This window comes from Dendropsophus ebraccatus, chromosome 9 (assembly GCF_027789765.1).
Source record: "Dendropsophus ebraccatus isolate aDenEbr1 chromosome 9, aDenEbr1.pat, whole genome shotgun sequence".
Lineage (NCBI taxonomy): Eukaryota > Metazoa > Chordata > Amphibia > Anura > Hylidae > Dendropsophus > Dendropsophus ebraccatus.
In genome coordinates, this window is record NC_091462.1 from 67,654,521 (window position 1) to 67,681,051 (window position 26,531).

The following is a 26,531-nucleotide window of genomic DNA, read 5'->3' on the forward strand; positions in this document are numbered from 1 at the left end:
CAGACATATTTTTTGCTTAAAATATGTTGTGAAACCAGAAAAAAAATATATATGTGGTGAAACTGGAAAAAAAAACAAAACATTTTTTTTTTATTTTTTTTTACGCCGTTCGCCCTTGAGTAAGACTCGTTATACATTTTCCTTAAGTCAGTACTATTACAACGATATGTAAATTGCATAACTTTTATTTTATTTGATGGCTTTTAAAAATTTAAAACCTTTTAAAACAAATATATGTTCCTTAAAATCGCTCTATTACCATGCTTATAACTCTTTTATCCTTGGGTCTATGGGGCTGTGTGAGGTGTCATTTTTTTGCGCCATAATCTGTACTTTATATTGGTACCTTGTTTGCGCATATGCGACTTTTTGATTGCTTATTACAATTTTTCTAAATTTGTTGCCACCAAAAATGCGCAATTTTACACTTTGGAATTTTTTGCCGCTTACGCTTTTTATCGTGCAAGGGGATTGTGATAATTTAATAGTTTGGGCGATTACTCACGCGGCAATACCAAACTATTTATTTATTTATTTTTATTTATAATATGGGAAAAGGGGGGTGATTCAAACATTTATTAGGGGAGGGGATTTTTTTTAATTCAAGGGAACCAATCACTTAAAAAACGCATGTAAAGCTATGGGAATGTGCTGTAGCAGCACCCAGCACACTACCCAAACATGCTTTTATACCCCCCGTCCCTGCAATGTACAAGCCAAAAACGTACTTTATAAACTCGGCGCCCTGTATGTAAATTACCTCCAAGTAGTCCTCTGGGCGGGGAGCTGCGGGCAAGTAGTCACGGTCCCTGGGCGTTCTGCAGTGCTAATCACGCCCCTCTGGGTGTGATTAGCCTGCATAATTGTGGTGGCGTCATCGGAGGCGCGCTGTCTCTAATGTTAGCACGCCTACGTTCTTGCTGTGCCGCTCATGCACAGTACAGCGGGTCCGGTCTGCGCCGTACTGCGCACGTGCAGACAGCCTCAAACTCATTGCTGGAGATCCGGCAATGAGTTCGAGGCTATTTTGCACCTGCGCAGTACGGCGCAGACCGGACCCGCTGTACTGCGCATGAGCGGCACATCAAGAACGTAGGTGTGCTAACGTTAGAGACAGCGCGCCTCCGATGACGCCGCCACAATTATGCAGGCTAATCACACCCAGAGGGGCGTGATTAGCACTGCAGAACGCCCAGGGACAGTGACTACTTGCCCGCAGCTCCCCGCCCAGAGGACTACTTGGGGGTAATTTACATACAGAGCCCCGAGTTTATAAAGTATGTTTTTGGCTTGTACATTGCAGGGACGGGGGGTATAAAAGCACCCCCCTCTGAAATCCCATAGTTACTGTACGTCCTGGGTTAAGGAACATTAGAGCCCCGTCTCTGTGTCACGTAATGAGTTAGGCTCCTAATGTAAGTCTATGGAGCCTGACTCTTTCACTGACATAGAACAGGGAGCGGAAAGCGCAGCAACCCGGTGATCTCCTCGCTCGTTCTCACGATTGGTACGGGTCTGAACATTCAGACCCAGATCAATCAAAACTTTTTACATGTCTCTACAAGTCAAAAGTTTTTCCAAATGACAGTGACACTTTAAAAGGGTGGGAATGTTTGAAATTATGTAAAAATTATCAGGTTCTATAATTTTTGTAGACATTACAGATGTTACTTCAGCAATGTCTGCAAATTACAGACGCTCCCATAGATATCTATGGGTGACTCTGTGCCACACTAGGACTAGTCAGTAATTTTTGCAGCATGGAATATAGATCCAAAAAAAGTACAATGTGAACATCCCCAAAAAAATCAATATGCACTAAATTTGTGCATAATTGTGGATCCGCAATTACAGACAAACTAATGGAACATATGAGTAAGGCCTAAGTGTAAGCACTTGCACAGTATTGGGATTAAAATAAGCTTTTTACTCTATGTACTGTGACATACATGAATGAGACATCACATTATGATTATGGGTTTCCTCAAATCACATGAACGTCATAGATTCTCTGCCTCCTAACTGCTATTGGAGCGGCCAAAGGCTACTCACAATGTTAAGCAGGGCTGTGGAGTCAGAGTCATGGAGTTGGAGCTAGTCGGAGTTGGAGTCGGAATGAAAACGTACCAACTCCTACTCCAGCTTTAAAAACATCTTTAAAAAATGTAGAATTGAATTTTAATATGAATTTTACAAGTTTTGCTCATGAATATATATTATGAGCAACATTCTAATAGGACACTGGCCCTATTACATAAGGGTGGTCATGGAAAAGTTGTCGGTCACTATTTGGCAGTTTGTTTCTGAGCTGGAAGAGTCCATTGTGTGGCAGGAGATTTGTGCTGTTCTCTTCTTGGATGCTGGATGACTGTATATGAGCAGCAGTGTAATATGAAGATATCCTGTGTAATATAGAGGAGGAAGACATAAGTAGTGTAGCAGTAACCTCTTTCCTCAGTGTGGTGTTTTCTCTCTGGGAGAAGATTGTGTGTTTTTCTTCTGTGTTCTATGGCTGCAGCTGTGTGTGTGCGTGCTATGGCTGCAATAGGCTGTGTGTGTGCTATGACTACAGCAGGCTGTGTGTGTGTGCTATGACTACAGCAGGCTGTGTGTGTGTGTGTTCTATGGCTGCAGCAGGCTGTGTGTGTGCTATGGCAACAGCAAGCTCTGTGTGTGTGTGTGTGTGTGTGTGTGTGTGTGTGTGTGCACACTATGGCTGCAGCAAGCTGTGTGTATGTGTGCTATGGCCACAGCAGGCTGTGTGTGTGTGTGTGTGTGGTGTGTGCAAGCTATGTGTGTGCTATTTCTGCAGCAGGCTGTGTGTGTGTGTGTGTGTGTGTGTGCGTGCTATGGCTGCAGCAGGCTGTGTGTGTGAGTGCTATAGCTGCAGCAGGCTGTGTGTGTGTGTGTGTGTGTGTGTGTGTGTGTGTGTGTGTGTGCGCGCTATGGCTGCAGCAGGCTGTGTGTGTGTGTTTGTGTGCGTACAATTGCGTGCCCCCACAGTGACCTTCTATATCACTGTGTGACCTCTATATCACTATGTTTGACCCCTCTCTATATCACTATGTGTGACCCCCTGTATATCACTATGGCTGACCTCTATATTAAAGGTATCTGGCATTGTTAGCAGTGTATCTTTGTGTATGGTGAATATTTAGTTAGAAACATAGAAGATTGTCAGCAGGAAAAGACCACCTGCTCCATCTAGTCTAGTTCTGAGTTGTTCAGGACATGGAGGCTGGAGACTGGCTGCATCCACTGCACACACAGGAGAAGCTGCTTTATATGTTTCCTTATTCCCTCAGAAGTCGCCCCAGGTTCATGTAGGACATTAGGGAAAAGCTGCTGAGCCAGTGTGATAAATATCTCCCCTGGTATATGATTGGCCATTTATGAAGGAGCAGGAGTCGGAGTCGGAAGTCGGTCCTGATAAAATTCAGGAGTCGGAGTTGGTCCTGATAAAATTCAGGAATCTGAGTCTGAGTTGGAGTCGGAGCTGCGGCTTACCGACTCCACAGCCCTGATGTTAGGCTATGTTCACACAACGTATCTTTTCGTGAAACAACGGCCATTGTTGCAATCGATACAATCGTTGCAAAAGATATATTGCCTTGTCTTCTATGGAATCCCAGTGAAAGCGTATACACATAGCATACGCTATCTAGCGACACTGTAGGAAACTGACATGTCAGTTTTCTGCGGCCGCTATTCAGTGAATACCGGCCGCAGAAAACCCTATTAGTGCACACTGGAGTGAGCATCTCAGGCTACTCGCTCCAGTGTGCTGTGGGGAGTTCTGATGCGGGCGCGGGCTGATGCAGGCTGACCAGGTCGCAGAACGGCCGGTCTCTTACGTAGTCTGCACATGGCCTTACTATGGGTATTGAACTTACCCACCTGGATCCTATTGAAGGATGTCAGTAGGAGTAGGAGGTCCGCTGTTACCTGACTCTCCCCAGTACCTCTTGGTTTATTAAGTGGGAGGTTAGTATTAGACAGTTTTATGGACTATCACTAAGTCCCAGATTGATAATGGAGGTGATTTACTAAGCCACATGTTCGTAAGGGAAAAAAAACTCACACAAATTAAAGTTTTTAATTAGGGATGGTCCGAACCCTCCGAGGTTCGGGTTTGTACGAACCCGAACTCTCGGCAATGATTCCCGCTGTCTGCCCGCTCCATGGAGAGGGTGGATACAGCGGGAGGACCGCCTGGAAAACTGGGATACAGCCATAGCCATAGGCTGTATCCCAGTTTCCCAGGCGGTCCTCCCGCTGTATCCACCCACTGCACGGAGCGGGCAGACAGCGGGAATCTGATGCCGAGCGTTCGGGTTCATACAAACCCGAACCTCGGCAGGTTCGGACCATCCTTATTTTTAATAAATAAACTCTCTTTATTTTCCTGTAAAAATTATTAAAAAAAAAATATTAGAAAACAAAAAACATACTTAACCTTTCCAGCATTGTGTCTGCTTAGTGCCACAAGATTTCCTGGACAGAAGCAGAAGGATTTTGCATAATGTGCACCAAAGCTTTCTTCTTCTGCCAGGGAAACCCCATGGCAGTAATCAGATGACAGCAAGCCAATATTTTAAACAGTATTGGCTTGCTGTACTGAAGTTTTAAAGGGGATTCAATTCCCAGGGTTGGGTGCGCGGCCCTGGTGATCTACTGACAATAAAATGCATAAAGGATCTATATTTTACTGTCCCTATTGAAGTTTCCATTGTGTCCTGTGCTAATAGTGTAGATTGCTGGGGAAAATATGCAAAGGAGTGTGTAACATCTAACAAATGCATTTTGCTAGCAGCATAACACATTTTACAAGGAGTAGGAACATCTGCATTTTACTTCAGATGGTAATGGTAATGTTGGTGCTGGCTACATAAGAACCTACGGGGGTCAGCTACCATATGGGGAGGTGGAAATTATCTACCTAATGAAGGGATTACCTGCTTACTGAAGCTATGTTCACACATAGTATTTAATTAGAATTTAATTAGCACTATTTTGCTGCAAGTTGCGCAACTGCTGTAAAATAGTGGTCTGTCAAAATCACAGCATAACTAGCACCATTTTACCATAAACTGCATAATTTACCGTAAAATAGCATTAATTAACACTAATTAAATGCTATGTGTAAACATAGCCTAAGAGCACTTGCCTAGTCAGGGGGAATTACCTTTAGGGTGCCTTCACACATACCGACTCGCAGCCAAAAACTCGCTGAGAGTTTCTGCTACGAGCCGAGGTCCTGGAAGGCCCCTATCACTACATACAAGCGGTGGTCTGAAAGACCGCTGCGTGTATGTAATGCAGCTGCCCCCTTAACCCCTTCGGGTCCCGCACCGCTGTCTCCATACATTACCTGGCTCTGGCTTCACGGGGTCCCGGGGTCCTGCTCTGCCGCCCAGCCAATCAGTGGCTGCGGCTGGGCAACACACTGATTGGCTGGGCGGCAGAGCAAGACGCCGGGACCCCGTGCAGCCAGAGCCAGGTAATGTATGGAGACAGCGGTGCGGGACCGGTGCGGGAGCCGAAGGGGTTAAAGGGGGGGGGGGGGGGGGGGGCGGCTGCATTATTATACACGCAGCGGTCTTTCAGACCACTGCTTGTATATAGTGATAGGGGCCTTCCACGAATGTACCTAAAAGGGGGGAACTACCTACCCTGACCTAATGTATGCAGAGCCTGTGTACAGCTGGGATCACCACTTTATGGGTACTGTTTGTGGGATATCGGTGTGAGGGCAGTGTTTTTTTTTTTTATTCTATATCAATATGGTGCTATTTTCTCATCACAGCAGTTATAACAGTTCTTCTGGTGTGGATGTAGTATTTAATTTTGCAAAGTGATATTGTCATCTCCTTATTCTATGTGCGATTCTCCATACCATTCACAAGCTTAGATGCTAAACATTCAAAATATACCTGTATAAACATGTCTGTGTCTTCTTTCTGCTCTAAATGACTTCATTTTATCAGTGGACAATGGAACCTAGTCGGGGCTTCGCGGCAGCTGGGCACTCAGGAGATGGAGCCCAACTGCCATGAAGCCTCGCCTAGATGACACTGTCCACATAGGAAAGAGGGCCCAATATCCATGAAGCCCCACCAAGCTGCCAATGTCCACCGATAAAATGAAGTGATTTTAAAACAAAAAGGTGACACAGACAAGTTTTATACAGGTATATATTGAAAGTGCAGCATCTAAGATTGTGGATGGTGCGGTGAACAACACATTGAGTAAGGGGGGTGACAATATCACTTTAATTCTCAAACCTTTAGAAAATCCTGCATGTGCCTCTGGTGCTGCAAATACTACCCCCAACTGCTTCTGATTATAGCGTAGTGCCTGAGAGCAGACTATATGAACAGATTGAAGATTTGACAGGATGAAGGTGAGTAAGCTTAGCCCCGCCTGTCAGTACAAGCCATGATGTCAGTCATTGACAGATCCTCGTCCTTTCACTGACTACCTTAAATGTTGTGATTGCTATGCGGGACTGCGGCTGCCTGTCATTATGCCTGGCTCTGGGAACAGTAATGTGTGCAGGGCTGATCGCATTGAAACACATTAAAACCCCTTCACAGTCAAGAACGTTTATATATGTTTCTGCTGCACAGGGTATTTGCAGCAGGGACGTATATAGCCGTATGGTCTCAATCAAGTCTCACTCAATCTAGGAGTATTAGAACATTGACTGAGGATTTTATGCCAAGCCTAGTAATCTCTCCAAAAGAAAAAGATTTCCCATCTGCAGACAGCTGTTTCAGGGTTGTTGCCACTCTTCAGTGCAGAGAAGGGTGTTGACTGGCTAGTGAGAGTTCTATCAACATGAGTCAAGGGGTTACTATCTCTCCTTAACTTCTTAATGACGCATGCAGAGTATACTCATCGTGTGCCGTTATTGGATAACAGAAAGGGCTCCCGTCATGAGCCCTCTCTGCAGCCGGCGGTCCCCGGATGCTATGTGCAGCTCGGGACCGCAGGAATTAGCCAGCGCGGCCGATCGGCGTGGCTAAGTAACTATTTAAATTCAGCTGTCAAAGCTGACAGCTGTATTTAAATAGTGCTTGTGCCCCTGTACCTGGTGTCTAGCGGGGGATCTGCCCTCCGCAATGTGATCCCGGAGGGGAGATACCTTCTACTGAGCTGGCCAGGGCTCCGCGTCGGAATGATGCTGATCCCACCTCGGCAATCAGTGCATCTGGTCTGCTGCAGACCAGAATAATAGAGCACTGATCCATCAGATCATATACACAGCATTGATCTCAGTGGGAAATCAGTGCTGTGTATATAGAAGTCCCCCAGGGGACTTCTAATTACTGTACGTAAAAAAATGTAAAGTGTTTTTATTAATAAAAAATCCCCTCCCCTAATAAAAGTCTGAATCACCCCCCTTTGGGCAGGATTTCCTATCCATCACCTGTGGGGGGCTGGCATGAGGGAGGGCTGGAGCAGTCAGGTCGGCCTCCTGACGAGTAATGTAATATTCAAAAGATGGCAGGTGGGACTGAAGGGGTCGACATTGATTATGTGAGTATGCAGTATTACACTTCTAGGTCAAGCGTCAGGGGGGGTGGAAACATGGGGAAGAGGGCCATTCACATATATAACACACATTACAATGTTGTATAACTTTGTAATGTGTGTTATTTAGTGAAAAAAAGTTTTACACTGCACTACTCCTTTAAAGTATATGTATCATCATAAAAGAACTTAAATAATGATTTCATGTTAAACATATTTTTTAAGGACTTTTAGGTATATTACCAGAAGAGAGCTGGGATGCAGGTGGGCATAAGTGGCAGGACATAACAGGAAAAGTGGCAGGAAAATGAACTTTATCCCCCAAAACACATTTCAACATCATTGCAGCCCTGCCTTAAAAGGACCAGCTAACATCGTTTCAGTGATTGCTCCATTAACACAGGTGTGGGTGTTGATGAGGACAGGGCTGGAGATCAATCTGTCATGATTAAGTAAGAATGACACCACTGGACACTTTAAAATGAGGCTGGTGCTTGGCATCATTGTTTCTCTTCTGTTAACCATGGTTATCTCTAAAGAAACATGTGCAGCCATCATTGCACTGCACAAAAATGGCCTAACAGGGAAGAGTATCGCAGCAAGTAAGATTGCACCTCAATCAACAACCTATCGCATCATCAAGAACTTCAAGGAGAGAGGTTCTATTGTTGCCAAAAAGGCTCCAGGGCGCCCAAGAAAGACCAGCAAGCGCCAGGACCATCTCTTAAAAGTGTTTCAGCTGCGGGTTCGGGCTACCAGCAGTGCAGAGCTTGCTCAGGAATGGCAGCAGGTGTGAGTGCATCTGCACGCACTGTGAGGCGGAAACTCTTGGAGCAAGGCCTGGTCTCAAGGAGGGCATCAAAGAAGCCACTTCTCTCCAGAAAATAACATCAGGGACAGACTGATATTCTGCAAAAGGTACAGGTAGTGGACTGCTGAGGACTGGGGTAAAGTCATTTTCTCTGATGAATCCCCTTTCCGACTGTTTGGGACATCTGGAAAACAGCTTATTCAGAGAAGACGAGGTGAGCGCTACCACCAGTCTTGTCTCATGCCAACTGTAAAGCATCCTGAAACCATTCATGTGTGGGGGTTGCTTCTCAGCCAAGGGAATCGGCTTTCTCACAGTCTTGCCTAAAAACACAGCCATGAATAAAGATTGGTACTAGAATGTCCTCCAAGAGCAACTTCTCCCAACCGTCCAAGAGCAGTTTGGCCATCAACAATGCCTTTTCCAGCATCATGGAGCACCTTGCCATAAAGCAAAGGTGATAACTAAATGGCTCAGGGAACAAAACACAGAGATTTTGGCTCCATGGCCTGGAAACTCCCCATAACTAAATCCCATTGAGAACTTGTGGTCAATCATCAAGAGGTGGGTGGACAAACAAAAACCAACAAATTCTAACAAAATGCAAACATTGATTGTGCAAGAATGGACTGCTATCAGTCAGGATTTGGTCCAGAAGTTGATTGAAAGCATGCCAGGGAGAATTGCAAATATTGACTTGCTTCATTAACTCATTCTGTCAATATAAGCGTTTGTTACTCATAATATGATTGCAATTATTTTTCTGTATGTGATAAAAACATCCGACAAACACACATAAAAACAAGAGGGCAGCAGATCATGTGAAAATATAATATGTGTGTCATTCTCAAAACTTTGGGCCATGACTGTATACAGGAGTATCTAAAGGAACATAATCCTACAACGCAGAACCAGCATGGATTTATGAGGGATCGATCTTGTCAGACTAATCTGATCAGCTTCTATGAGGAGGTCAGTTATATACTGGACTTGGGGGAGGCTGTGGATGTTGTGTATCTGGACTTATCAGAAACATTTGATACTGTGCCACATGAAAGGTTGGTCTATAAAATGAGGATGCTGGGACTAGGAGAAAACATATGCAAATGGTAAGTAACTGGTTGAGTGATAGAAAACAGAGGGTGGTCATTGATGGAAAATATTCAGATTGGTTTAAAGTTACTAGTGGGGTACCACAGGGGTCAGTGTTGGGTAAACGTCTTTTTAATATTTTTATTAATGACTTTGTAGAGGGGCTACAAAGTAGAATCTCCATTTTTGCAGATGATACTAAACTGGGTAAAGTAATCAGCACAGAGGAGGATAATATCATATCACAGAGGGATTTGGAGAAGTTGGAGGCTTGGGCAGAGAAATGGCATTTGGGCCGTAGAAATAATAAGTACAGTTATGTCATCTATATCATAAAAATGAAAGTCTGTCTGTCTGTCCCATATAGACTTCCAAACGCCTGAACCGTTTGACCCCAAATTTGGCAGGCAGATACATTAGGTGCCCGGGAAAGGTTATAGGGAAGGTCCCGTCTCCACCAGATGTACAGGAGGGGAGGGAGAGGAGTAAGAGCGCCCCATAGAAATGAATGGGAAAATCTCCACACTGCACACACAACTGATATAATTAGCTGCAGCTTGCCAGCAGCAACGGCAGTTGGGAGCCTTAGCAACCAAAAGGATTACTAATTTCATTTTCACAGGGAGCTGTGGTTGCTAGGGCAGCTGCCTCACAACATCCACAGAAATAACTATTAGACCTCCTTTTAACACCACCATATCAGACCCGACCAATACCACCATATCACACCTGACCAATACCGCCACACTGTGACTAGATAACACAGCCATACCAAACCTGACCAATACTGCCATACTGTGACTGGATAACACCGCCATACCAAATCTGACCAATACCGCCACACTGTGACTGGATAACACTGTCATACCAGACCTGACTAATACTGCCATACTGTGATTAGGTAACACCGCCAGACCTGACCAATACCGCCATACTGTGACTGGATAACACTGCCATACCAGACCTGACCAATACCACCATACTGTGACTGGATAACACCGCCACACCAGACCTGACCAATACCGCCATACTGTGACTGGATAAAACCGCCACACCAGACCTGACCAATACCGCCATAGGCTATGTGCACACTGAGGAAAAGGCGAGGAATTCAGCTTGAAATTCAGCTCAAAATTCAGCTTGAAATTCCTCCCGTAAAAATGTGCAGAGCAAAGTCCCATTGTGTTCAATGGGTTTTCTGCTCTGTTGTTCACACTGCAGAATTTCCGAGCAGAATTTTCTGCTGTAGATCTGCTAGAGGAATCCTATAGAAGTCAATGGGGGGCTTAAATTCTGCTTGAATTCTGCCTGAAAACTTTCAGCTACAATTCCTCGAGAATTGCTCAGTGTGCACATACGAAAAATCCAAGTAACGGAAATATGGGTGCCGTCACACCGTTATCAAATGGGGTCCAGTGGTCAGAAAAGAACTAAAGTAATCACCGGCAAACATAGACCACTTAGGACTGACTAATACTTAACTTTTAATATGCATTAAAAAATACAAGACAGGTCCACATAGATAACCAAAAAACATCCACTAGTGTGCTCTATATACAGTGAAGTAACCTAAAGGACAAATATGCACATCAGGGAGAAAATCCCTAGTCCCAAAAGGGACGATAATAGATAATTGGAGACTGTAGGCCAAGTATCAAAGTGTATCGAGTATATACTAAGAGTAAGGGAAAGAAAAGGAAAAAGAGTGGTAGTGTACCCTACTCTTAGCCCTAATAACCTCTTGCCCTGCCTTTTGGGGAACCCACCTCCTTAATAGGGTGGCCCCAACCACGATGACAGTCCCTTCCTTATTGCACGTGCCCAGAAGGAAACATGGAACACAGAAAACAGAAAAGAGTGAAAAAAACAGTGTAAACCCAATAACACCTATAAAAACAAACAGCAAAGGATATAGTTGTATGTGCACAGCACCCAGATCATAGGCTGTGCTCGTTTCTACACAGCACATGCGTTCATACGCTGTGCTCGTTCCGACGCGTTTCAACCGTCCCAATTCTGGACGGATTCATCAGGGAACACATGTAGCACTCCACAGGATGTGCTTAAACAAATTCCTGCTGTGAGGGATGTTCTCTCATCACAAAAAATACTTATGGACCTTTTGGGAATGGAAATGTATAATGATAAAGATAATTAGCTGGTACTCGATGTGGTGACAAAAAACAGGAAAATAACCCCATAACAGTGGATAAATTTGTACTTAGCTACACAGATGGAATCAAGCACCGCAGCCTGCGAAGGTCCATGTTCACCCCACGATGAGAGGGTGACACTGAATAGAATGCAGGCCAGGCTTATATACCGGCTCGTATAATACTTCCGGGTTGTGGCTGGTGTGTTCATGCGTTCACGTGACCTATGTGTGCACATAGCCATACTGTGACTGGATAACACCGCTATACCAGACCTGACCAATACCACCATACTGTGACTGGATAATACCGCCACACCAGACCTGACCAAAAACTATACACTACAGGTGCACGGGACCTTCAACACCTATAGACTACAAGCATACAGGACCCCAAACTATACACTACAGGTATATAGGACCTCCACCAACTATATACTACAGGTATACAGGACCTCCATCGACTATATACTACAGGTATAAACTCAGCGGCCACTTTATTAGGTACACCTGTCCAACTGCACGTTACCACTTAATTTCTAATCAGCCAATCACATGGCGGCATTTAGGCATGTAGACATGGTCAAGACAATCTCCTGCAGTTCAAACCGAGCATCAGTATGGGGAAGAAAGGTGATCTGAGTGCCTTTGAATGTGGCATGGTTGTTGGTGCCAGAAGGGCTGGTCTGAGTATTTCAGAAACTGCTGATCTACTGGGATTTGCACGCACAACCATCTCTAGGGTTTACAGAGAATGGTCCGAAAAAGAAAAAACATCCAGTGAGCGGCAGTTCTGTGGGGGCGGAAATGCCTTGTTGATGCCAGAGGTCAGAGGAGAATGGGCAGACTGGTTCGAGCTAATAGAAAGGCAACAGTGACTCAAATAGCCAACCGTTACAACCAAGGTAGGCAGAAGAGCATCTCTGAACGCACAGTACGTCGAACTTTGAGGCAGATGGGCTACAGCAGCAGAAGACCACACCGGGTGCCACTCCTTTCAGCTAAGAACAGGAAACTGAGGCTACAATTTGCACAAGCTCATCGAAATTGGACAGTAGAAGATTGGAAAAAAGTTGCCTGGTCTGATGAGTCTCGATTTCTGCTGCGACATTCGGATGGTAGGGTCAGAATTTGGCGTCAACAACATGAAAGCATGGATCCATCCTGCCTTGTATCAACGGTTCAGGCTGGTGGTGGTGGTGTCATGGTGTGGGGAATATTTTCTTGGCACTCTTTGGGCCCCTTGGTACCAATTGAGCATCGTTGCAACGCCACAGCCTACCTGAGTATTGTTGCTGACCATGTCCATCCCTTTATGACCACAATGTACCCAACATCTGATGGCTACTTTCAGCAGGATAATGCGCCATGTCATAAAGCTAGAATCATCTCAGACTGGTTTCTTGAACATGACAATGAGTTCACTGTACTCAAATGGCCTCCACAGTCACCAAATCTCAATCCAATAGAGCATCTTTGGGATGTGGTGGAACGGGAGATTGGCATTATGGATGTGCAGCCGAAAAATCTGCGGCAACTGTGTGATACCATCATGTCAATATGGACCAAAATCTCTGAGGAATGCTTCCAGCACCTTGTTGTATCTATGCCACGAAGAATTGAGGCAGTTCTGAAGGCAAAAGGGGGTCCAACCCGTTACTAGCATGGTGTACCTAATAAAGTGGCCGGTGAGTGTACAGGACCCCAAACATACACTACAGGTATACAGGACCTCCATCAACTATATACTACAGGTATACAGGACCCCAAACTATACACTACAGGTATACAGGACCCCAAAACTATACAATATAGGTATACAGGAACTCCACCAACTAAATACTACAGGTATATAGGACCCTCAAACTATAGACTACAGGTATACAGGACCCCTGAACTATATACTTCAGGTATACAAGATCTCCACCAACTCTATACTACAGGTATACAGGACCCCAAACTATACACTACAGGTATACAGGACCTCCACTAACTATATTCTACAGGTATACAGCACCTCCACTAACTTTACACTACAGCTATACAGGACCCTCAAACTATAATCTACAGCTATAGAAGTCCTCCACCAACTATACATTATAGGAATACAGCACCTTCACCAACTATATATTACAGGTATACAGGACCCCCAACTATACAGTACAGGTACAAAGGACCTCTACCAGCTATACACTACAGATATACAGTACTTCCCAAACTATACAGTACAGGTATACAGTCTCCCCCCCAACTACACACTACAAGTATACAGGAACCCCTCAACTATACACTACAGGTATACAGCCCCCCAACTACACACTACAGGTATACAGGACCCCCTCAACTATACACTATGGGTATACAGTCCCCCACCCCCTCACCCCAACTATACACTACAGGTATACAGGACGGATGTTTGAAGTTTTTAGTTTATTTCTAATGTGCATAAGCTTCAATTTACATAAACAGTGCAGAACTGTCGGGTATATAGGGGCATATAGGGCTACTAGCAATTTTCCCTTAAACAAAAAAAAACAAAAAAAACAAGGACATAGACTGGCCTCCTGGGCACCTTAGATAAATCTAATTAACACACTGACACTTTATACCCGGGGAGTGCCGGGTACATTTTCTAATAAATAATAAAACACTGGGTAAAACTGCTTCTGAAAACGACTTTGGGGGTACTGGTGGACAGTAAACTCAACTTTAGTGATCAGTGCCAGGCAGCAGCTGCCAAGGCTAATAAAATAATGAGATGCATCAAAACAGACATTGATGCTTACGATGAGAACATAGTTTTGCCTCTTTATAAATTACTGGTCAGACCACACATTGAATATTGTGTACATTTTTAAGCAGCGGTATATAAGAAGGACACAGCTGAACAGGACCTCAAAACTATACACTACAGGTATACAGGACCTCCACCAACTCTATACTACAGGTATACAGCAAATTCACCAACTCTATACTACAGGTCTACAGGACCCCAAACTATATACTACAGGTTTACAGGAACCCAAAACTATACACTACAGGTATACAGGACCTCCACCAACTATATAATACAGGTATACAGCACCCCCACCAACTCTATACTACATGTATACAGGAACTCCACCAACTATATACTACAGGTATATAGGACCCCAAACTATACACTACAGGTATACAGGACCCCAAAACTATACACTACAGGTATACAGGACCTCCACCAACTCTATACTATAGTTATACAGGACCCTCAAACTATGCACTACAGGTATACAGGACCCCCGAACTATAAACTACAGGTATACAAGACCTCCACCAACTATACATTACAGGTATACAGCACCAACTATATACTACAGGTATACAGGACCCCCGAACTATACAGTACAGGTATACAGGACCTTTACCAACTGTACACTGCAGGTATACAGGACCTCCCTAAACTATACAGTACAGGTATACAGGATCCCCCCCAACTATACAGTACAGGTATACAGGACCCCCCCAACTATACACTATAGGTATACAGCCCCCCCCCCCAACTATGCACTACAGATACGCGAGACCCCTAAAAACTATACATTATGGGTATACAGAACCCCTCCAATTATGCACTACAGGTATACACTAATTCCACTGATTAACTCAGATGAAACAATACATTTAGCTTGGCCTCCTGGGCACCTTAGAACAAATCTAATTAACACACTGACACTTTATACCCGGGCAGCGCTGGGTACATTTTCTAGTGTACATTAATTATGGGAAATGCTCATATACTGCTATTTCCCTTAATTTATTAGATCATGGAGTGTTGGAATTCTCTTAGAAACCGTGATGTCATGACGAAGGGTGTAATTCCCATGGAGTGTCTAGCAGGGGGCGCACTATATATAGAAGTCAATGAGTACCATTGACTTCTATATACAGTGCGCCCCTGCTGGACACTCTATTGAATCAATGGATGTGTATGTAAAAATGTTATGTACAGTACGTTTTGATTGAATACATTTATGGAATACTTTGGGTAGCAAGTTTCCTTGCTCCCTAAAGTATCCCATAAATGTATTCAATGAATACATTTGGAGGGCACCGAGCATGGAGGGAGAGAGTTGCCTGTGCATTTACATGCTCGCGCCACTCCTCACACTATCCCGCCGCTGACTCCCCGCCGCCGCTCTCTGCTCCTACATACCGGGGGTGGGGGAGGCCTGACACAGCCGGCATGCGGTGCGGCATCGGGGTATGTAGGAGCAGAGAGCGGCGGCTGGCGGCAGGGAGTCAGCAGCGGGATAGTGTGAGGAGTGGCCCTTGTGTGAGGAGCGGTGCGGGCGGCGTAATGGGCATAGCCCAGGTACTACTCCCCCATTATCTGCTCATACTATGAGCAGAGGATGGGAGGAGTAGTACTGTGTATATATGCCCAGCATCGAGCAGGGAGGGGGAGGTAGATGCACAGGCACCTCTCTCCCTCCCTGTTTGGTGCCCTCCAAATGTATTCATTGAATACATTTATGGGATACTTTGGGGAGCAAGGACACTTGCTACCCAAAGTATTCCATAAATGTATTCAATCAAAAAGTACTGTACATAACATTTTTACATACACATCCATTGATTCAATAGAGTGTCCAGCAGGGGCGCACTACATATAGAAGTCAATGGTACTCATTGACTTCTATACATAGTGTGCCCCCGGCTGGACACTCCATAGGAATTACACCCTTCGTTGTGACGTCATGGTTTCTGAGAGAATTCTAACACTCCATGATCTAATAAATTAAGGGAAATAGCAGTATATGTGCATTTCCTATAATTAATGTACATTAGAAATTTGTCTAACTTTCCATAAGTAATAACATATTAATTAACTAACATATTAATTAACAAATACTTTTGGCCGAACTTCTCCTTTAAACGGACTGGAAACATGTAGCGTGAACCCAGCCACTCTCTATAATGTCTGATTTTGTATTTTTATGTACTCACAGAATTATAAAAATCTTTAGAAAATATATCAATAATATAAATATAATTATTATTATAAAATAATTAATAGCTTCCTAAAAAGTAACCCTTTTTGGGAAAGCAAGAACCCTTTGCTCTCCTTGCTTCAGTGGCGTCGCTAGGCTGTTTTATTTGCGACCCATCGTCTCGGGAGTGGGTTCCCTTTTGGAACATTTATGTGCTTGGGTTGACGACTTACTCCAACCTCTTGTAAAAAGGAGTAAATGGTTACATTAGAGACAGTAAGAGCTTACTAGCCATAGTTGAGTTCCTTCCCTGCCCGGAGGGCAGTGGTTTCCTCTCATGTGACGTCACTGCCCTCTACCCGAGTATTCCCCATGACAAGGCCCTTTTGGCTTTACGTTATCATATGCAAAAATACAGTAATTATAGCCAGGGCCTACAAGAATATATTATCTATGTGGTGGAATTTTTGCTTTCCCACAATTTCTTTCGTTTTAGGGATTATTTTTATGTTCAGATTGTCGGCTGCCCCATGGGAGCAAAATTCTCCCCTTCTTTAGCCAATCTGTACATGTCCTACTGGGAGGAGGTCGTCATATACAATACCAATAATCCCTTCTCACAGTATATCTCCTGGTATGGGAGGTATATAGACGACCTCCTCCTAGTGTGGACAGGTACAGAGGGTGAGGCCCAGGGTTTTGCTCCATTTCTTAATACCAACAGCTTAAATTTAAAATTCACTTTTCAGTTTGACCCACATAAAATTTCCTTTTTGGATGTTCAGTTGTTTTTTTTAGGGAGGTAAAATACACAGTACCTTATATCGTAAACCTAGCGCGGGTAATGGTTTATTACATGCATCTAGTAACCATCCACCCCACGTTGTTGAAAATCTACCCATTGGGGAATTTATAAGGACCCTTCGGAGTTGTTCCGATCGCTCCTCATATGACTCAGCTTGCAAGGACCTTATATACCGTCTCAAATCCAGGGGCTACTCCATGCGCACAATAAATAGAGCCAAATTGATAGCAGAAAGAAACACCAGGTCGTTCCATTTACAGGATAGAGCAATATGTGGCACATATTTCTCTAGCTCTTCCCATAACATGTCTTATCTGGTGTTTTCTACACCCTTTAGTCCACAGTTTAAAACGATTTGTAATATTGTTCGTAGGTACATACCTTTGTTATATCAGGATGCTACAAGTGAAACTATTCTATCCACAGGGATTAAATGTGTGGCTCGCAGAGGGGTTACTGTAAGCAATGTACTTTCGCCGAGTGTACTTCCAGAGAACAAGCCGGTCAGTCAAACGTGGTTACATGTCTTAGGTTGCCACAAATGTGCTCTATCCCGTTGTCCCCTATGTCGTTTTGTTACTAATCAATCTGCTTTTTTTTCTATTGTAACCGGCATGTCCTACCCCATTAAATCTTTTCTTAATTGTAATTCCACTTTTGTTATTTATTTGGCTGAATGTAGGCAGTTCCAATTGCAATACGTGGGCTTCACGAAATGTAAGCTCAAAACCATATTTGCCGAACATCTTTCAGATGCGGTTTCTATACGTACTTGCACGTCCAGCAAATCCATGTCTGGTCAGTCTAAACATTTTGCTGAGGTGCATGGGGGCGTGTGCACCAGCCTCTCCATGTCTGCTATTGAACAAGTCCATCCACCTTTGAGGGGTGGGGATCTTGTTCACACACTGAGAAAGCGAGAGGAGTTTTGGATTTTGCGTTTATGGATACGCATTTCCAATGGCCTCATTTATAGAAATGATCTTTCTTTCTTTCTTTCATTTATTACGTCGCTCTTCTCCGCATTTATATTTCACGTCTGTATATATTTACTTTTTGTATGTTATGTTGTATAACTGCATCTGTTTAATTTATCTGTGAACACCTGCTAGCATCATGTGATTTCTTTCCCCTCCCCCTTGTGGGGCGTATACTTTGTAACATATGGTCATATCCTCTTATAAAAAGGTTGTAATATTCACTATGAATTTGGCATGACTTAAGGGACCATTGTCCTGAAACGAGTCGGCGTGTTTTTATCTGTATGTTTGGATTTTAAGAGGATTTTCTAATAAAGACTTTTTTTTTTTACTTGGAGCTGTGGACTTCCGCTTCTTACCTACTCCCACTCAGTGCTGATCGGATTCGAGTAACGCATCCGGGTGCTACGTCGGGTGGGCACTACCTGAGACCTCTGTTGCGGCGTCCATCTCAGAGGTGGAGGTGAGGAGGCCTGGGGGGAGGCAGGTGAGGAGGCTGGGGGGAAGCAGTCGAGAGGCAGGTGAGAAGCAGTCTAGGAGGCAGACGAGAGGCAGGTGGGGAGGCAGAGGGGAGGAGGCGAATGGACACACTTGGCCTTCTGGTGCTATCTTAAAGCATTAGTGTGTGTGGGGGGATCAGATGGAGTAGTGTGTGTGTGTGTGTGTGTGTGTAGGGGGGGTTATGTGGGCTAGTGTGTATGTGTTTGGTGTGGGGGGTCAGGTGGGGTAGTGTGTGTGTGTAGGGGGGTCATGTGGGGTAGTGTGTATGTGTTTGTGTGAGGGGGTCAGGTGGGGTAATGTGTGTGCGTGGGGGGGGGTCAAATGTCGTAGTGTGTGTGTTGGGGCGGGTCAAATGGCATAGTGTGTGTGGTCAAATGGCATAGTGTGTATGTGGGGGGGTCAGGTGGTATAGTGTGTGCATAGTGTGTATGTGTGGGGGTCAGGTGGCGTAGTGTGTGTGTGTGTGCGGGGGGGGGCAGATGAGGTAGTGTGTGTGGGAGGGTCAGGTGGGGTTGTGTGTGGGGATGGCGGTTAGGGTAATTTCAGGCAGGAGGGGAACTTTATTACAATGGTGTGCATGTGTGTGCGTGGGGGGGTCAAATGGCGTAGTGTGTGTGTGGGGGCGGGTCAAATGGCATAGTGTGTGTGGTCAAATGGCATAGTGTGTATGTGTGGGGGTCAGGTGGGGTAGTGTCTGTGTGTGTGTGTGGGGGGGGTCAAATGGCATAGTGTGTATGTGTGGGGGTCAGATGGCATAGTGTGTGCATAGTTTGTATGTGTGGGGGTCAGGTGGCGTAGTGTGTGTGTGTGTGCGTGGGGGGGGTCAGATGGGGTAGTGTGTGTGGGAGGGTCAGGTGGGGTTGTGTGTGGGGATGGCGGTTAGGGTAATTTCAGGCAGGAGGGGAACTTTATTACAATGGTGGGTACAGCAGGGGCATTAGTACTATACAGGAGGCACAGCAGAGGGGACATTTTTACTATATGGAGGGCACACTGGAGGCAATATTACTAAATGGGGGCAGAGCAGGGGGCACAGAAGGGGACAATATGGGGTAAAACAGCAGGAGGCATTATTACTATGGGGCACAGCAGGGGATCCTACATAGAAGGGGGGCAACACACTTACCTACCTACTCACTGACACCAGGTAGTGGCATTACTACTGTATGGGAGGCTATAGGTGGGAAAAGGGAAGGAAGTTGTTGTATAATTTCAGAGCCTAAGAGCCTTGTCTGGCAGGTTCTAAAGAGATGAATTGCAGTTAGAAGAAATCATCATGGTGGTCTGGGCCGGATGGAGAGGAAAAGGGAAAGAAAACATCTCAGATTAAAGAAGACGTCATCTGCGAGTCACTGAATGAAGTTTTTGCGTTTTGTAGAATGTTATCTGGTAGGAGTTCCCTGAGGTAGAAAAGGTTGAGAAACACTGGCCTGGAGGATAGCAGCTAGGGCAGACCTCCTAGAGCCTGTGTGTACAGAGGTAGCTGTGAAAGAGCTGCCTGGGCTGTGGTGTGCACCACTCCCGATGACAGTGACCCTGACAGGAGCCCAAGGCAGTTGGCTGCTTGTGTCTGTGTAGCTGAAGTTATTATGAGTGGTGGCAATAGAGCTGGGCTAATAGAGCGATCATTGGGGTTACTAGCTTCTGCACTAGGCTTTTTCACAATCCGCATATGGCGGCACTTAGAGGGCCCATGCCCCGCATGTTTTAGGACCCTAGCAACGCCCCTGCCTTGCTTCATTTTGTACTTGCACATAAAAGCAGGAAGTAGTTAAAAAAAAACAATGGAAGCTATCTGTATTTTGTATAAAAATGTATTCAAATATAATAATTACTTTCTTACCTAATAGTTTTTCTTTCAGCATATTTAGTTGATCTGCATGAAGTCCCCTTTTAGTTACAGAGGAAAACTGCCAACTTAGTACTTCAGACAGCTGTGTCCATCTTGCTGCTGGTGGGCTTAGGAAAAAGGATAAATTCTGCAAGGAAAAAGGAAACACTAGTTTAGAGTAAGGTACAGTTAAGTCTTAAAGGAGAAAATTTTTATTAAAGTATTGTATTGCCCCACAAAAGTTATACAAATTACCAATATACACATTACGAGAAATGCACATAAAGTGCTTTTTTTTCCTGCACTTACTAGTGCATCAAGGCTTCACTTCCTGGATAAAACAGTGATGTCACAACACGACTGTTGTAGAGGATGATGGCAAGGAACCACTGAGGGACACAGGGCACTAAAGGGACACTGAGCATCCCTCTGCCATCATCCTCTTCAGGAAGCGATGGCGGGGGGAAATCCGTTCTTGCCGAGCCTCAGCGCCGCACTGACGCTGATTCCAGCTCGGCAATACATTGCTATGGTCTGCAGCAGGCCAGAGCAATGTATCACTGATCTCATGGATCATTGCTGTGTATATACCCAGCATTGATCTCTATGAGAGATCAATGTTGTGTATATAGAAGTCCCTCGGGGGACTTTTAGTCAAAGGGAAAAAAAAAAAAAAAAAAATTTTTCTTTTTATTAATAAAAAATCCCATCCCCTAATAAAAATCCAAATCACACCCCTTTTCCCATTTTATAAATATAAATAAGTAAACAAATAAACATATTTTGTATCGCCATGTGCGTAATCGCCCAAACTATTAACTTATCAAATTGCGCATTTTTGGTTGCATCAAATCAAGAAAAAAATGTAATAAAAGTGATTAAAAAGTCGCATTTACACAAACAAGGTACCAATAGAAAGTACAGATTATGGTGCAAAAAATGACACCTCACACAGCCTCATAGACAAAAAAATAAAAGTGTTAATGGGAATAGAGCAATTTAAAACACATTTAGTTAAAAGGTTTTAATTTTTAAAAGCCATCAAATAAAATAAAAGTTATACAAGTTACATATCGTTGTAATCGTACTGATGTGAGGAATTTGACAGCGCAAATGATTTTTTTTCTGGTTTCGCAGCATATTTTATGGGAAGATAAAGTCTGTCATTGCAAAGTACAATTGGTGTTGCAAAAAATAAGGGCTCTTATGGGTCTGTAGGTGAAAAAATGCAGGTGCTATGACCTTTTAAACATAAAGTGGAAAAAGCAAAAGCACAAAAGGGGACAGATTTGTCAATGTGTCTTTTTTTTATCTAAGCAAAATAGATTTAAACACAAACGGTTTTCTGTGCGCCGTATCCTGTGCAGAACCGCAGTCTGATCCACAGGGGGTTAAAAGAACCCCCTTGTGGAACAGACTGTGCTCCATTCCAGGGGACGTTAACTTACCCACCTGTCTTCTCCCCGTGTTGTTTTATCAGCAGCTGAAGCAGTGACGATGCTCAGCCAATCAGCGGCTGCAGCAGCATCCCTGCCACAGCAGCTGATGCTGGGGAAGCTTTTTTGAAGAGGCAGAGCCTGGCACACTTGGATCTCAGTGTGCCAGGTTCTGCTGAAGATAGAAGATGTCAGGGTATAAACCCCTCCCCCCAGCACTGTACCCATCCCAATTTTGTTTTTCTGATATCAGTATCCTGTGGATTACATCAGATTTGTTGGACTACTTCAATTACCATCCTTGTTAGCCGGTATAAAATGGCTAACAATAACCCCCCCAAATATTGTGCCCAATGCGACCAGGGGTACTGGGAAGAGCTGGGTACCAGTAGTCCCGGAGCGTCAAATTTGGCGCTCCTTGACTGGGCGATAGCAGGTCAGTAAAAAAAAAATGTCCCTTCCCACGCTGGTACTTCTAGGCTGCTGCTGTTTGGTTTTTAAACCTGGCTGGTTATCCAGAGTTAAATCTCAATTGAGTACAAGATTATCCGAAGAACAGATGAAAGAGTTTTGAAAAAGACTGGAAAAACGCATATCTGTGGTCCAAGCAGAAACCAAGGATAAATAGAAAGACACAAATGTTTGGGATAAGATACACTATGAAAATGGAAAAAGTACAGACTTTGGAACAACAGAATCAGACTCTAGTTTGTCAGGGAGTGGATCCAATGAGGACACAGAAAAAAACTGTTAGGAAACGCATCAGGAGAGGTGGGAGGAGAAAAAACAAGAGGGGGAGCAAGAGGCAAGACACAGGAGAAGAAAAAGAAGAAAGTCACGTGGAGATACCTATAGCACCCATGAAGGTCGTGAATATTTCAGAGACAGTATTTCCTGAGGACTGTGTAAAATTGTTTTCTAAGGGCCTAAATTATCGGTTAATGGGAAACTTTTTTTTATTCCAAAAATTTTATATTATTAAGTTCAAGATATACAATCTTAGATAAAATGTAAGTGGTTATATACAGTTAAAGTCTCTTACAATTACAGCGCAGAAAGAAAAAGGGAGACCACTTCATTAACCTCTTAAGGACATATGACGTACCCCTACGTCATATGTCCTCACTTGCACTTCAAAGCGGGGCCGCGCGGCGGCCACGCTGTGAAGTGCCGCGATCCCGGGTGCCGCGAGTAGCCCGGGACCGCTGCTATTAGCGGGCACGGTCTGATCGCCGTGCCCGCTAATTAGCTAATCGGAGGCAGCTGTCAAAGTTGACAGCTGCCTCCGATTACCGGAGGCAACGTTTCCCTGGGGTCTAGTGGGGGACCTTGTCCCGGAGGAGCGATCTCCGTTACTGATGCCGGCCGGGGACGCGTCCAAGATGGCGCCGTCCTCGGCTTGGCACTCGTTCGTTTTCGGCTGCAGCAGCCGAAAGCAAACGAGTGCCGATCTCATGGATCTCTGCAGCATATCTATGCTGCAGAGATCTCAATGAGAGATCACAGTGTATATACTAGAAGTCCCCCAGGGGGGCTTCTAGTATATGTGTAAAAAAATAAAATAAAGTGTTGTTAATAGTAAAAAGCCCCCTCCCCTAATAAAAGTCTGAATCACCCCCCTTTTCCCAGGTTTTAAATAAAAGTAAACAAATAAATAAATAAATAAACATGTTTGCTATCGCCGCGTGCGTAATCGCCCGAACTATTAATTAATCACATTCCTGATCTCGAACGGTAAACGGCGTCAGCGCAAAAAAATCCCAAAGTGCAAAATTGCGCATTTTTGGTCGCATCAAATCCAGAAAAAATTTAATAAAAAGCGATCAAAAAGACGTATTTGGGCAATCAAGGTACCGATAGAAAGATCACATCATGGCGCAAAAAATGACACCTCGCACAGCCCCATAGACCAAAGGATAAAAGCGCTATAAGCCTGGGAATGGAGCGATTTTAAGGAACCTATATTGGTTAACAACGGTTTGAATTTTTTACAGGCCATCAGATACAATATAAGTTATACATGTTATATATCGTTTTAATCGTAACAACTTGAGGAACATGCATAACAAGTCAGTTTTACCCCAGGGCGAATGGCGTAAAAACACATTTCCCCCAAATAAAAGAAATGCGGTTCTTTTTTTCAATTTCACCACACTTTGAATTTTTTTCTGGTTTCGCAGTGTACTTTATGCAAAAATTCAGCCTGTAATTGCAAAGTACAATTAGTGACGCAAAAAATAAGGGGTCATGTGGGTTTCTAGGTGGAAAAATGCAAGTGCTATGACCTTTTAAACACAAGGAGGAAAAACCGAAAACGTAAAAACGAAAATGGGCCACGTCCTTAAAGGGTTAAAACAGTCTACAAATTATCCATACAATATTATGAATGCAATAACCCACCCACCTCCCCGGACTGAAAGGAGAGAGAAAGAAAGAAAAAAAAAAGGAAAGGAAAAAAAAAAAACATCGCTTTCTCTTAGTCAGATCTCCACACATTCCATTGGGCTCTTACTTTATCTCCTTTAAGGGCATTCCTAAAGTAGAATATCTCATATCTTTTAATCCTTTGGATCATGCTCTCCCACTTATCTATAGAGGGAATCTCCCCTACTAACCAATTCTGCATAATAACTACTTGTGCCAGCAACAGGTTTTTACTTACAATAACCCTATTCTTAATACCGTTCGGGACATTCCCCAGCACAAGGAGATTAGGAGAATACTCAAGGAAAATACTTGTTCTATTGCGAACTTTATCAACTACTTGGGACCAGAACTTGCTAATAACTGGACAGCTCCACAGCATAACATAAGTCTGCGTCCTCCCACCCGCATTTCAGGCACTTTTTCCTAGGGTCATTCCCCCTTAATTTATTTAACCTCTTGGGAGTATAATAAAGATTGTACAACATTTTAAGTTGGACCAGTCTATGGATTTTATTACTGGAGGCTATAATTATATCACGAAATATTCGTTCCCAATCTTCTTCAGAGTCCACCTCCAAAGCTTCCCTCCAATATTTATTGGCCCTCGTCCTTAATTTACTTGCCGTTAAAAGCATTAAGTGCTTATATATCACCGTAAGTACTTTACTTTTAACTTGTGCATTCTCTAAAAATTCTATTAGTTTTTGTGACTCCACATGAAATCTTTCTTTTCCCGCTGTCTTACATACTGTGTGCTTAAACTGAAAATATCTGAATCTAAAGCCCTCGTGTAATCCAAACTTACTCTGAAGATCCTCAAAGGGGATCAATTCCCCTTCTACAAACATATGTGATATATTACACAATCCTTTCCTTAATGAAAAGGAAAATGGTTAATGGAAAACTTTGATTATGCTGGTTTTGAAATTGATTTTCACAAAAAATGAATTTTTTTTGGGAGTAAAAAAATGGGATATCCACCAGAGAGAGGCAAGAAAGATATGAAAGGAAGATTCCAACTGCAATTGGCCCGTTGGGATTAAGTGTCACGGCGGGCATGTCAAATAAAGATTAACTGTTAAAGAATTTTTATTAACAGGGTTTTTTCAACAAAATTTTTCAAACAGTAGCAAGTAATATAAAAATTACAGTAGCAAGATCAAAACAGGAAGAAGTACACTGAAATAATGGCATTTATTTACTGTTATATGGCGGCCATCCACTCAGTTTCAACATTGTGTGAACAGATCCTTTCTGTGTTTTTAATCCACTCCTGGTTTTGGTTGCAATATGAGGACCACAATACTGACTGAAATATACGTAGTGTGAACCCAGCCTTACTATGTTCACACTACGTATATTTCAGTCAGTATATTTCAGGCAGTATTGCAACCAAAACCAGGAGTGGATTAAAAACACAGAAAGGATCTGTTCACACAATGTTGAAATTGAGTGGATGGTCGCCATATAACAGTAAATAACGGCCATTATTTCAATATAACAGCCGTTGTTCTAAAATAACAGCAAATATTTGCCATTAAATGGCGGCCATCCACTCAATATCAACATTGTGTGAACAATATACTGAAATATACTGACTGAAATATACATAAACTACCGGAATCACGTATTTAAAATTTTACTTTTAATAATTAATTTAAAAGTGTTGTATAACCAACCTAGCTACAGCAGCAAAAAAGAATTAGAAATTATATCAATATACTAAAAGGGCACCTTACAACAATGCTGGAGTATTAAATCTCCAGGTACCCTGTTTTACTCGTGCTCAATGGCACTGATAGATACGCAAAACAGGGTAATCACTAATAGTGTACTATTTCTGTCTTTACGTTATGTCACGTTATGTCTCTTAGGTCTCTAAGCGTTTCACCCAGAGGTCACTCTGGGATCATCAGGAGACTATAGAATGACACAATGGTTCATTATAGAGATTAGTGAAGCAATTATAAATGATACAGAAATACAGATG

General features: G+C 43.6%; 1 protein-coding gene across 3 annotated transcripts in view; it reads right to left on the bottom strand.

Annotated features, from left to right (window-relative positions):
- STAT1 (signal transducer and activator of transcription 1) overlaps nt 1-26,531 on the bottom strand; it is a 997,040-nt gene that overhangs the window by 485,525 nt on the left and 484,984 nt on the right. For all 3 annotated transcript variants that reach the window (XM_069983571.1, XM_069983569.1, XM_069983570.1), the window contains exon 17: nt 20,691-20,826. In XM_069983571.1, coding sequence (XP_069839672.1) covers nt 20,691-20,826 — 136 coding nt within the window. The remainder of the gene's footprint in view (nt 1-20,690; nt 20,827-26,531) is intronic.